The following is a 14,107-nucleotide window of genomic DNA, read 5'->3' on the forward strand; positions in this document are numbered from 1 at the left end:
GCAGCAGCGGAGAGGCAAACCCAAAAAACGAAATATATTTTTTGGGGGAGAGAGAGTAATTGTTTTCTGCCTTGCCTGTTTGGGCATGATAGAAATGGAGCCCATCATCATAGAGAATAGCCATACGAAATACAACAACAACAAAACCGTTTGTTACAAGTTTCTATTTTTTATTCTTTTTTGTACTTACGGCATTGAGGTGAAACTTTTTTTGTCAAAAAACAATTAAAATAAAATTAAATTTCATACTCTGTGTGTGTTTTGTTTCATTTTGTTTAAACAAGATCAGTTCATGGCGTCCGTTTTCTTTTTTACTTTTTTCTCTTTCTTTTCTGTTACCACTTTTGTTTGATTTTAACTGGTATGGTGGGTATTCTTTTTTCTTTCCTTCTTTTTTTATTTTCTGTTTATTCAGTACAAATAATAATTATAATTTCTTCTTTCTTTTCTTCGTTTAGGTCGATTGGTTGGTTAGATGGCTGGCTGGTTGGTTTGTTGGCTGGCTGGCTGGTTGTCTCTCGTTGTATACACACAACGGCATACACAAACATGCACACACACACATTCACTCACTCTCACACAACTATAGATTTTTATAACGTCAACGACGACGACGAACGACCGTCCGACCGAGCGAGCAAGCAAACTGCTTGAGAAAATGAAACGTAATAATTTTTCATCTACCTTGTTTTTTTGTAGTTAACTCACACACACACACAATCATAGAAATATTAACACTATTTTTTTTATTAAATCTTGGTAACACCACACACTGTTCGTTCTTTTGTTAACAATTTATATCTTTAAACAATTTTTCTTTTCGTTTCTCAATAGATTTTCTTTTACAAAAGTGACAAATTCACCACCACTACCAGCAGCTCTTCACAAGAGGAGCAACGAACGACGAGCTGCTCGTTTTGTTCGGTTCATGTATTGGTCCTATTGGCCATTTTGATGATTCAAGTTTTTTCTTGCTTTTTTTCTTTTGGATTTTCGTTTTTCTCAACAATTTTTTTAGCAGCACACAAAGTGGTTTTGTTTTTTTTTTTCGTTCATCACTTACGAACTTGATTTGACGTAAACCTTTTAATATGACGGAAAATTGCCATTACTGCCAAACATTTGTTACAAAAAAAAAATTAAAAACCCCAAATAAAAGATGATGGAGAGGAAAATATGTATATGCTTGTACATATATACAACCATATACTTTGCTATATATATATGTATATAACAAAATAAAAACTACATATGAAAATATGCACATATATCTCTATACAGAGGAGTATATATACATATTTGTGTCTAAGAGCAGCAGCAGCGGCACAATTCGACACTGAAGCAGCAGCAGCAGGCACAATGATCCAGAGCTAGAGCTATATATATTTGTTGGTATTGGTGTGCAGCAGAGAAAAACCTTGGCTGTATGTGTATTTGTATAGTCGGGGTTCTGGCAAACTTTTCTTTTTTTCATTTCGTTTCTCGTATTTTTTTTCTTCATCTCTCGTAAGAGTTGATTTTTTTCTTTTTTATTTTTACACTTTATCATTTGCAATTTATCTTGATTTTCATATATAAAACGTTTCCATTCTATTCACACTACACTTACATAAAAGCCTTAGCGTTAAGCAAAATCTTAATAAAATTGTATTATTTGTTCACTTTTAATCATTGACTTTTCCGTACACACACTGAAATTCTCCAACTTCACAGTAAATTCATGTCCGCCATATTTGATTTGGCAACGGTGATGCCACTCTTGCAAATAATTTACGGTGTACGATGGCATGCAACACTGTTGCGGTGATTGATTACTTGATGGGTTGTTTGTGTGCAGGGTTGTATTTAGCACTAGAAAAATGTTTGTGTGGCAGTTTTCAGAGACTGTTAGCTTTTGTATAGATATCAAATTAATTAATAAAATGAAATTTTAAAGGAATAAAAAGCATTTATATGAAATATACATTATATTTAATTGTTTACATGAACTCTAAACGTTATTTACTGTCTTCTCCCATTCATAAAGTCTCATGGCAACACATCAAATTTGCTATACAATGCAATTTGAACCAGGTTAAATTAAAGTTATTGATTAATTGTTTAAATAATTGAAATTATTTTATTCAAAACTTAACGAAAATATACACCTACGTTTACATCTATATAATTTATTGGGGCGTTTAATGTATGAACCTAAATTCAAATAGCAGCATTACATATATCTTTGACCCATGTTAGAAGTTAGAATTGGTTTGCAGAAAATTACTACACTGTAATAGTACCCTATTATGTCATTTTTTACTTCTTGACAGATAGATTTGTTTAATAGTTTTTTTATTTTATTAAATGAATACATTTGGCGTAACCATTATTGTAAAATGACTCCAAAAATGTCATGTTAGTGAATACATATTTGCTTATTTTATATTAAAAGTTTATATTATTAATAATTGTTCTGTTCCAAACCCTACAAGGGTTTTCTATTAAACATTTAGTTAACCCAGTGGATTTTAAATGAATGTTAACCATGCAAAAATTTTATGAGGATTTTTTAAAAAATATACAATGTAATTAAAAAGTTAAGCCCAATGGATTTATTAAAACCAGTATAGTTTAATTGTGCTTTTAATCGATTTTTTTTTTGGATTTTTTCCCTAAATAAATTTGAAGAGTTTTTACCATGGTACTTTTTTCTTGATGTGGCTTGTTATGTCCAGGCCATATACCAAATTTGTGTATTTTTTTTTCAAAAATATAAAAAAACATTACTTTCAATTCAAACTGTTTTAAATATGCAATTTGTGGGATGAATCAGTCTCTGAATTTTATTTCCTATTTGATTTTATTAAGAAAACTTATTCTGACATAACAAGCCTCATTGTAGAGTTGTATTTTTTCTTTGTTGACAAAAGCAATCCTACCTTTTATAACTGTACCATGATTTTTACCACTTTTTCAGTACGGGAACAGATGAAATTGATCAGGCTCCTGGTTAATCCACTCAATATCTCAATTTGCTCGAAATCTAATTTTAAATCGGTTTAATTTCAATTACAATCCTGCTTTAAAAAAATGAGTTTTAAAATATGTAAAAATTCAAAATATGTGCCTAACAAAAATATGGCAGGTGGTGAAAAATTGAATTTGTTTAAATTTGCAATAAATATTACTAAAATTTAAAACAACAGTTTTTACGCATTTTTGATCTGTTGAAGAGCAATTCCTTATAAGAATTTGTCATAGAAATTAATACATCCGAAATCGTTCATTATGAGATAGTTTATATCAACATATCGGGTATAACGACTGTAACCAAAGACCGAGAAAAGTTTTACCCTTTATTTGATATTGTTTATAACGATATATTACTTATAGCGAACAATTTCGCAGGTCCCTTGACGGTCGTTATAATCGATTTCGACAGTATTTATAGGAATTTTTTATATTTTCAAAATTTCATACAATATGGGTTTTTTCACTAAAATAATAACATATATTTTATTAATCTACTCCAATAATCGTATTTTTATTTGTTTTAATGGATTTTTGCTTAAATTAAACAATTTTATTCTTAATTATGTGTCAAAACTGCATTAACGCATCTCTACGTTGTAGTAACGTCACCATACCAACGCCGTTACGTACGCATAACCCAAAGTCTACCACATACGTTACCCGGGCAAACAAATTGTTGATTCAACGCCGTTAGCCACGTGAGTTCGGCATCGATCTCCGTACACGTTGAAAGCGGTCTGTTTACATTTTTGCCATTTATTGCAAGAAATATAATTAAAAATAATAATAAAAAAGGCATTACAATGGCACCGAGAATACCCGACAGGTGAGCTTGTAGGACAAACAACGACAAATGCAAAAATTCAAATGGAATTATGTGGAAAAATATTGATTAAATTATGTGAAGCTTGTTACTGCTTGCGTGAAGAAGTGTTATGTTTCTATTGTTGTGGAAATGAAATAAGAGAAACGAATAATTCAAAAGAACCGGTTATGCCCTAATTAGTTTTGTGTATAATTCTCATGAAACCCAAAGGATCGAATAGGAATTCTATTATGTATATGGATGGTATTAATGTGTTTGTATCTTTAATTTTTTTGCAGATGGCTGGATTATAAAGCCGTTGGAGATCGCATAGAGGGCACCAGGTTTATTGCCTTTAAAGTTCCCTTGAAACCGGTAAGTTATTTATATTAAACTTACAAAAATTTAAAGCTATAACTATTTGTTTTATTCCTTTCCAGCAACTAACTGAGGCCGAAAATCGTTTTGATGGTAAAATGCTATTGGAGCAAGTACCCAATTTGGGTATAATTATTGATCTAACCAATACCAATCGTTATTATAATCCAAAAGTAAGTTTGAGTTTCTTTGTAATGATCTTGGAATTATATTTTAATTGTCCGCTCTATTCTATCTAAGCAGGTCTTTGAAGACGAGGGTGTCCAACATCAAAAATTGATGATTCCTGGCCATGTTACACCACCGCAAAGATTGATAAACAAGTGAGTAGGCATTCGATTTATATTGTTTTCTTTGCTTATCTTTTATCATTTCATTTCACTTTCAGATTTAAGGACTATGTTAAGGAGTTTTTACAAAATAACCCAGATAATGGTATGTATTGTATTGTGATTTCGTTAAGGCAGAGGTTATTGAATGCTCAGCCAACAATCAAAATGAAGTTGCTTTCACTCAAAGACCTTTGCTCCATTGTGTCCATCTTGAATACCACAGAGGAGAAGATACAAGAAAAGAAAAACAGAGGGGATGGAAGATAAAATTAAGTATTATAGCTAAATTATGACAGATTTTGGTATACACCTTTGTGATATGATATTTCACAACCACCGGACGGCTTAGAGATCGTAATGTATGCGGATGATCAGTATGGCGTCGGTTTCCCATTATTGATGACATTTTCTGAGAGGTTAAAGTTCTACAAAACTGATCTTGTAAATTTCTTCCATCTGAGGAATATGAAAATATCCACCACGTAATCAACAGCCACACTGTTCAACCTATGGCCGGCTGAAATGAAACTGCCACTGGTGGATGGGGAACTAATTTCGACCACTAACTACCCCACGCATGCCACTGCTTTATGCGATAATCTGAAAAGTAGGAATAAGGTCTTCAAGTCGCTGGTCGGTAGTATTTGGGGTGCTGACAAAGAAACTTTGTTGACCTCTCATAAAGCAATAGACCGGTCAGTGGCAAGCTATGCGTTTATAAAAACAAAAAGTAGGGGAACAGAATTTCCACCCCAGAGAGGTAGTCCTGTTCATGGCAGATCAAAACTAGAACGACTTCGAATAGGAGACCATAAGGATTTTCTTATAACAGAACAATAGGGCTAGATAGAAAGTCTTCTCCCAGAACACCAGAAGTGTCTTCTCCTAGAACGTCAAAAGGTTCTTCTTTTCTAGAAGAGCTGAAGGATCTCGTAGAATAGTAATAAGTCTTTCAATTTAAAAATCAGTAGGCTTTCAAACATAGACTTAGTGTCTCATGTCACTTTAAATTCCACCCCATTATGGTGGAATTGACATATGGTAACATATGTCGGAAGAAGCAGAAGAAGAAGTAGGCCTTCACCTAGAAACCCCGCTGCTGATCTCCAAGAAGACCTTTACAAAAACAAAAACTAGGAGAACAGAATTTCTACCCCAGAGAGGTAGTCCTGTTCATGGCAGATCGAAGTAGAACGACTACGAATAGGAGACCAGAAGGAATTTCTTATAACAGAACTATAGGGCCAGATAGAAAGTCTTCTCCCAGAACACCAAAAGGATCTTCGCCTAGAACGTCAGAAGGTTCTTCTCCTAGTTGATCAGAAGGATCTTCTCGTAGAATACTAATAAGTTTCTCAATTTAAAAATGAGTAGGCCTTCACCTTGAAACCCAGCTACCTCAAGGGTTTTTGTCATAGAAACCCAGGTGGTCTTCACCTAGAAGATAAGCTCATCTCCTTTTATAGGATCTCCTAGAAGACCAGCTCATTTTTCCTGAATTCTGCTAGAATACCAGAAGAATCTTCTCCTAGAAAGTCTTCTGCCAGAACATATGAAGAGTCGTCTTCTAGAATATCGGAAGGATCTTCTCCTAAAAGTTCAATAAGTCTTTTATTTGAAAACCTGTAGGTCTTCACATAAAAACCCAGCTGTTGTTCTCCTATAGATCAGATTTTTTTCAAAAAGACCAAGACCACTTTCTCTTCTTCGGAAGTTGAGGTCTTTTCTCACAGAAACCCAGGTGAGCTTCACCTATAGATCAGATTTTTTTCAAAAAGACCAAGACCACTTTCTCTTCTTCGGAAGTCACACATCTTAATTTTATTCATTTCCAATTCGAAGACTATCTAGCCATGTCCGTCCGTCCGTCTGTTGTAATCATGCTCTTCTGAAGAAATTGAGATAGATCGTCAAAATAGACGAGTCGCCTTTTGTCTGCAGGCAGGCCACGTTCGAAGATGGGCTATATCGGTCAACGTTTAGGCTTAGCCCCCATATAAGGGTACCGATATTTTGGGGCTCTTGAGCGCGCTTTTCAACCGAATTCGCTGAAATTTGGTACAATGGGTTTATTTTGAGAACCAAATTTTTCCACAAAAAATTATAAATAAAGGTCCACTTTTTCTGATGGTCCCCATATAACGGTGCCTCCTAATTTTCAGTATTTTGGAGCTTCTGATCGTATTTTTTCACCGTATTGGCTGTAATTTAGTATTTTGAGTTCTTAATAGGTATTAAGTCTCTACACAAAAAATTAAAAAATATAGGTCAATTTTTTCGGGTAGCCACCATATAACGCTACCCCCCAATTTTCAGTATTTTGGGGGTTCTTATCGTATTTTTCCACCGAATTGGCTGTAGTTTAGTATTTTAAGTTCTTAATAGGTATTAAGTCTCTACACAAAAAATTATGAATATAGGTCCATTTTATCGGATAGTCCCATAGAACGGTATACCCCAATTGATGGTGTTTTGGAGTTCTTGAGCGTGTTTTTCAAACGAAATCGCTTAAATTTTGTACAATGAATTATTTTTGGGTACCAAATTTCTCCACAAAAAAATTATAAATATAGGTCCACCTTTTCTGCTGGCCCCCATTTAACGGTACCCCCTAATTTTCGGTATTTTGGGGTTCTTGAGCGCGCTTTTCAACCAAATTCGCTGAAATTTGGTACAATGGGTTCTTATTGGGTATCAAATTTCTCCGCTAAAAATTATAAATATAGGTCCACCTTTTCAGCTGGTCCCCATATAACGGTATCACCCAATTTTCGATATTTTGGGGTTCTTGAGCGCGCTTTTCAATCAAATTCGCTGAAATTCGGTACAATGGGTTCTTATTGGGTACCAAATTTCTCCGCTAAAAATTATAAATATAGGTCCACCTTTTCAGCTGGTCCCCATATAACGGTATCCCCCAATTTTCGATATTTTGGGGTCCTTGAGGTCGTTTTTCATCCGAATTTGGTACATTGGGTTCTTATTGTGTACTAAATGTCTCCACAAAAAATTATAAATAAAGGTCCATTTTATCGGGTAGCCCCCACATAACGGTACCCCAAATTTTCGGCATTTTGGGGTTATTGAGCGCGTTTTTCAACCGAATTCGCTGAAATTTGATACATTGGGCTCTTATTGGGTACTAAATCTCTCCACAATAAATTTTAAATATAGGTCCAATTTTTCTGATAGCCCCCATATAAGGACAACCCCAAATTTTCGGTATTTTTGGGGGTTCTGATCGTATTTTTGCACCGAATTGGCTGTAATTTAGTATTTTGAGTTCCTAATAGGTAACAAATCTCTACACAAAAAATTATGAATTTAGGTAAATTTTTTCGGATAGCCCCCATATAAGGGCATCCTCAATTTTCGGTATTTCCAGAAAGAATTTTAAAGATTTTTTTCTTTTTTCAGCTACACTTTTGGTCTTCCCCACACCCTTACCTCAAAGTTAAACCATTGCCAAACTAAGGCTAGTCATAAAAATTCTATCGACTTTACAAAAAAAAAAATTACGATTCTTAAGAAAACCCAATTCGTCGCAAATCTAAATGGGTTAATAGTCACTAAGACCGAACAAACAAACAAAATGTACAATTTGTTTCCAAACCAAATATCTGAACAAAAAACACACATACGCAGACAGACAGACGGACACATGCTTACAAATAATACTTGGATTTATTTTTACAAGTTAAACTAATAGCAACAAATCAGACATGTCGTCGGTGGTCGTCTTGTCATCTTCTCTCGAGTTATAGAACATTTCGAAGAACTCGAAGAATGTTGAAGCCATACAAACAGCACACACACTCGCTCACTCGCCCGCTCGTTAAACTCTAAAGGGGAGCAAAGGATGTTTGGGTTTTTCTAGATGCTGCAGGCAAATGTTTTACTGCTACCAACATCAGGCATAACCTCCCTCCTAGTAGTAGTTCCCAACGAACATCAGCAGCATCTTGGAGTATTTCTTATTTTTTTAGATTATTGGTGGCGTTGCATAGCTGGCTGGTTGGTTGGCTCATTTCAGTCACCCTGCCAGCCAGCCACTGCAGCACCACACAGCAAGTGTAGTTGTTGTTTTGTGCTTCTTTTGTTTTTTGGTTTTAGCCGCATTTTTTTTTTTTTTTGGTTGTTGGTTATTTGCAAACTCCAGCCTGCTTGCTTTCTTTGGTCAAATTATGCTGCTGACATGTTTTGTACAATTTATGACCAATGTTTTTTTCCATCTTCTTCTTCTCCGCGTTGTTGTTGTTTGCTTCTCCTGCTTTGTGTTACAGTGTGAAGAAAATAAATGCGGGCGGGCATACCATTCCAAGCTCATATCATTGTAAAGATATAAATATTTTTTTTCGGTTACTAAAATTCGTTTAACGTCGTCTTCATCATCGTGGTAGTCTAGTGTGGGTCAGGTTGGTTGACTTGCACAGGATAGCCAAGTAATTCAAACTATGTGCCATGACTTGGCGTTTCTTTTGATTTACTTGGCAATGATTGCCGGTTGGCTGGCTGGCGTTTTACTACCGAGAGTTTTTTTGTCTTTTGTAAAAGAACCTATGTTTGTTCGGCAAGCCAGTTTTGAGCCCGTTGCCGTGTGGGTGTTTGATGACATACATACTGCTTGGGCTGCTGTAGTTATGGTCATGTGTGGTGCTACACATCATCATGATCATGGAGTGTAAATTTCATTTGTATGCCCCATTGTCTTTGGATATTTTCGAGGGTAAGGAACGGTTTGGAAATGTAGCTCCATTTTTTGCAATTGTTTTGTTTTGGTTCGCATGCCTTGTGGACAAATGAAACTATATTTTGATTTGATCTTGAATTGATTGGATCATGTGATAATCGTGTTGACACCATTGAGGCTACTTAATGGGTGGTCATCAATTATTCTGATGTTGAAAAGGGAGGATCTTCTGGGTTTCTGTGAGAAAATTTGCCTGACATTCAGAAGAAGAGATGCTGCAGAAAAAGCTACTGATCTTCCAAGGGAAGAGCTAGTGAAAAACGAACTACTCGACTTTTTGGAGAAGTCGTTGTGGTCGTCTAGGAGAAGACAGATCCATTGAGAACTGGTTATATTAGTCTTCTACGAGAATAGAAAACGGTCGTCTTGAAGAAATGCTTGTGGGTTTCTAAAAGAAGACCTAGAGAAGTCGAACTTGTCGTCTATGAAAACGGCTATGTGTCTTTCCCTTGTGGGACATTTGGCTAGTGGTCGTCTAGAGGAAGAGAAGTCCAACTTGTCGTCTATGAAAAGATCTATGTGTTCTCCCCTTGTGTAATCGCGGGTAGAGCTGTGGCTCGGTGTGGAGTTGCATTACAACCGGGTGCCTGACCCATAGAAATACAGGAGTTTTAGATGGGCTCCGCTCCTCATCCAAGGAGGTGATCGCGTCCAAATACGTGTGATCGATTGGTACCTGCATTTCGGCGTGGGGGCGTTGGTAGACGCTTTGTATTAACTGGTGTTTACAGCACCGTGGGGTAAGACCGCAAGGTAGGTACCCACGTACTCCTTTGGGTACCTTTGGGAGAAGAGAAAGTGCTCCTCTACTACTCTCGTCTTCGAAATCGTAGTGGTCGTCTAGAAGAAGACTTTGTCCTTATCTTCTAGGAACATATCTATATTTCTTCCGGGAAAAGGGAAAATGGCCCACTAGGGAAAGACTTGATTGTCCATTAAGGAAAGGAGAATAAAAAATTGGTTTTCTAAAAGAAGAGCTACGAGTCTTCTAGGAGAAGAGCTACGAGTTTTCTAGGAGAAGTCATACTGATCGTCTAGGTGAAAATTTAGAGAAGTCCTTCTTGTCGTTCAAATGTTCCACAATACCAGGTACTGTAGGAAAGTCGTCCTGCAGGAAACTAGAAATTGATATTAATGAGAATCCCATGATACCCTGTGAAGAAGGCCTATTTGTCTTCTAGAAAAAAAAAACGGTCTGGTCTTCTAAGAGATGGAAATCGGCTGATCTTCTAGAGAAGGGTCAGTTGGGTTTCTATGGAAACCCCCTTTCTGATCCTCTAGGAGAACAACAGCTGGGTTCCTAGGAGAAGATCTTGCCCTTGTCTTCTAGGAGAAGATTTGTGGGTCTTCCGGAGAGGGACAATTGTCTTCTAGGAGATGGAAATCGGCTGGATTTCTATGGAAACCCCCTTTCTGGTCCTCTAGGAGAACAACAACTGAGTTCCTAGGAGAAGATCTTGCCCTGTGGGTCTTCCCAAGAATACCAAATGGATAGAAGAAGACTTACTGGCCCTCTAGCAGAAGCGTAATTGGACTTGGTCCTTTAGAAAAAAATCTGGTCTATAGGAGAAAGTAGATCGGCTGGTCTTCTGGCTAAAGATCAACTAGGTTTCTATGAGAAAATCGCTGAGGTCTTCTAGGAGAACAAAAGTTGGGTTTCTAGGTGAAGGCCTCCTACTGGTCTTTAAATAAAATACTCATTGGTATTCTAGGAGAGAACCCCTTCTCTTATAGGAGAAGACCTTCTCTTCTATGTGTTCTGGGAGAAGACCTTCTTCTCTTCTAGGAGAAGACCTTCCTTCTGTTATTCTAAGAGAACATCCTTCTGCTCTTCTAAAGGGAAGACCCTTCTGGTGTTCTAGAAGAAGCCCCTTCTGGTGTTTAGGAAGAAGACCTATTGGTCTGCTAGGAGAACAACAGCTGATTTTCTAGGTAAAGTCCACTAATATTCAAATAGAACACTTATTTGGCCTTTTTGAGGAGTAGATCCTTCTGCTATTCTTTGAGAAACCCTTTCTGGTGTTCTTGCAGTAGACCTTTTTGTCTTCAAAGATCAAGGTTTTGAAGATGACCTTGTCTTCTAGATGAAGTCCAACGGGTCGTCATCTGCACTTCGATTGGAACACCAATCTCTCCTTCTAAAAGAAGATCTTTCAGATAATCTTTAAGAAACCTCATTTGTTTTTCTTCTACCTATAAGAAGACCTATCCGGCCTTTTATAGGAAAAATCCTTTTGGTCTATTATAAGAAAATCCTTCTGGTCTCCTATTCGAAGTCGTTCTAGTTTGGTCTTCTATGACCAACTCCATTTCTGGGACAGATATTCTGTACTCCTACTTTTTATTTTTGTTTTTAAAAACGAGGATACCTTGTGGTCTTCTAAACAAAGAACTTTCCGATCTTGTAAAGTAAAGAACTTCCGGTCTGCTAAACGATAGCCTTCTGGTAATCCATAAAAATACTCGATCTTCTGTGAAAAGACCCTTCTGGGTCTTCCCTATAAGAAGACACTTCTGACTTGCTTAAAATAGAAACTTCATATCTTAAGAAAGGATTCATTTGGTCTTCTATTGAAGCAACGGTCTGGTATTTTTCAAGAAAATCAGATTCAGGTTCTAAATGAAGACTCGGTCTTCTTAGGAAATTTTATAAAAGGTTTCATCTGGTCTTCATCTATTGGAGCAACGATCTGGTCTTCTAAAAGAAGACTATTTAGATACTTTAAAAGAAACCACGTATCCTATATGAAGACGTATTCGAATTCATTCTAGTCTGGTCTTCAATGACCAGGTCTATATCTGTGGGTAGACATTCTATTCTTCTACTTGAGGACTTTCTAGTTTTCTATGCAGAGCAGAACTCTGGTCCTCTATGTAAAGGCCTTTATGGTATTTTTCTTTGCTTCCCTTTCTGATTTCCTAATTTATTTAAGATCTTCTATCCCTTACTATTTTCAGATAAACTAATTGGTGTCCATTGTACACATGGTGTTAACCGAACCGGCTTTCTAATCTGTAACTATATGGTATCGGAAATGTCTGTGGAACCCAATGATGCGATAGAAAGTAAGTTGAGACCTCACACAGATATCAAAAAGTAACCCACAATTTTAATTTCATGTTTTTTTCGTTTGATTTTCCTAGAATTTGCCACAGCTCGGGGTCACAAAATAGAGCGTAACAATTATTTGAGTGCCCTGCGGAATATAAATGGCGAAAATAATGACAATGATAACACGGAAGATAATAACCCAACAACAACTACCTTAAACAATCCTCCCGATGATGATGATGATCGTAAATCTAGAGAAAGAACAACAATATCACCCCGTATGAGGCCGCAACAAAGTTCCGAACGTAGTTGGAGAGCTACGGAAAGAAGGGATCGAAGTGAAAATAATAATGATAATCGAAGATGGAGAAATCCCAACAGGAATTCACATGATAGAAATGAAACTAACAACAATAGCAACAGTAACAGAAGTTGGAGAAATTCCTCGAATAGACCGCCATCACCAAAAATGGCGCGACGTGCTCCTCACCACCAACAGCACCAACAACAACACCAGCATATAAGACGTCGCAATAAATATCAACAACAATGCTATCAACTGGCCAATAGTGGAAATAATAATTTTGAATTTCGTGGACGCAGTGCAATGACCTATGGCAATGATACGGACAATAGCTCGGCATATCGGCCGCAAGCGCACAATCAGATGTATAATCATAGCAACAATTACAACAACAATACTTATAACCAAAATGATCGCTATGATAGGCAGCATCATTCCAGAGAAACAACAAATATAAATCGTCCATATGGTCGGGATAATAGTGGTGGGGGTGGTGGTGATGAAAGGCAACGTTCTACCTCAGCGGGACGAAGCAGGCAATCGTATCACACAATAATTCATCGTCGTCAGCGGTAGTGGTGGTAGTGATACTATTTATTTTCCAAATTAAGGCCAATTTAAAGACAGTTCTTTGTTTGTTTTTTTATGGAGTACAACAAATGGACATGGTGTTTTATAAAATAACAACAACAACAAATAAATAAAAAAACAACAACAACAAATTCTCTAAATTATTTAGATTATCTACCTTTGAGATAATTTTTTTTTAATTTAAATTAAGTCCTCTCTTTGTAAATCGAGGATAATAATCGTCCGCCACTCCGATTAATCAAGTTGTGTTAAGTAAATGAAAATCATGTTCGTTTGTGCTAAGTCAGGGATAATCTCTATTGTGTATCACTGATAAATGTCATGTAATTTGTCGTTGTCACCACCAGAATGGTATATGCAATAAAGATAGGTTTTTATTTTGAGCCTAGACAAGGCTGTTGTCCTCATGGCGAAGGCCAGGGAATAAGAGACAAAAAGGAATCCAAAATTTGTTGAAAGACCACCCTGATTTTTATTTTCTTCTTTGAGACAAACTTTTGCACTTCTATGAGAAGTCCCTTTGGCCTTCTGTGATTTTGAGCCTAGAAAATGCTGGTGAAGAAGTGAAGATCTGCTGGCCTCTCTAGATAAGTAAAGAAAAGACACTTCTTAAAGAAAAGCTACAAGTCTTTTAGGAGAAGTCCTAGTGGTCGTCTAGGAGAAGAGCAAGGTAAGTCCAACGTGGCTGCTAGACAAAATATATAGAAAAAAATCTTTCGGGAGAAGCCCAAATGGTCCCCACTAATGAAAAATGTCTTGGTCCTCTAGAAGAAAAGAAAAAAATTTCTGGTAGGAGACTGGAAACTGATCTGGTTGGAGAATAGAAAATTATCCTGGAGAAGACCTATTTTTCTTCTGTATGGTCATCTAGGAGAAAGCC

The 14,107-nt window shown here is 36.5% G+C and overlaps 1 protein-coding gene across 1 annotated transcript; it reads left to right on the plus strand.

Annotated features, from left to right (window-relative positions):
• Positions 1–3,818: 3,818 nt before the first annotated feature.
• Positions 3,819–13,212, plus strand: LOC133327283 (RNA/RNP complex-1-interacting phosphatase). Its single transcript, XM_061535839.1, has 7 exons — positions 3,819–3,841; positions 4,120–4,195; positions 4,261–4,371; positions 4,442–4,521; positions 4,587–4,633; positions 12,239–12,377; positions 12,474–13,212. Exons 1-7 carry the CDS (start codon positions 3,819–3,821, stop codon positions 13,210–13,212), a joined length of 1,215 nt encoding a protein of 404 aa, XP_061391823.1.
• The last annotated feature ends 895 nt before the right edge of the window (positions 13,213–14,107 follow it).

This window comes from Musca vetustissima, unplaced genomic scaffold (genome assembly GCF_032173495.1).
Source record: "Musca vetustissima isolate MV318-11 ecotype Yass unplaced genomic scaffold, APGP_CSIRO_Mvet_v1 utg28967, whole genome shotgun sequence".
Taxonomy (NCBI): domain Eukaryota; kingdom Metazoa; phylum Arthropoda; class Insecta; order Diptera; family Muscidae; genus Musca; species Musca vetustissima.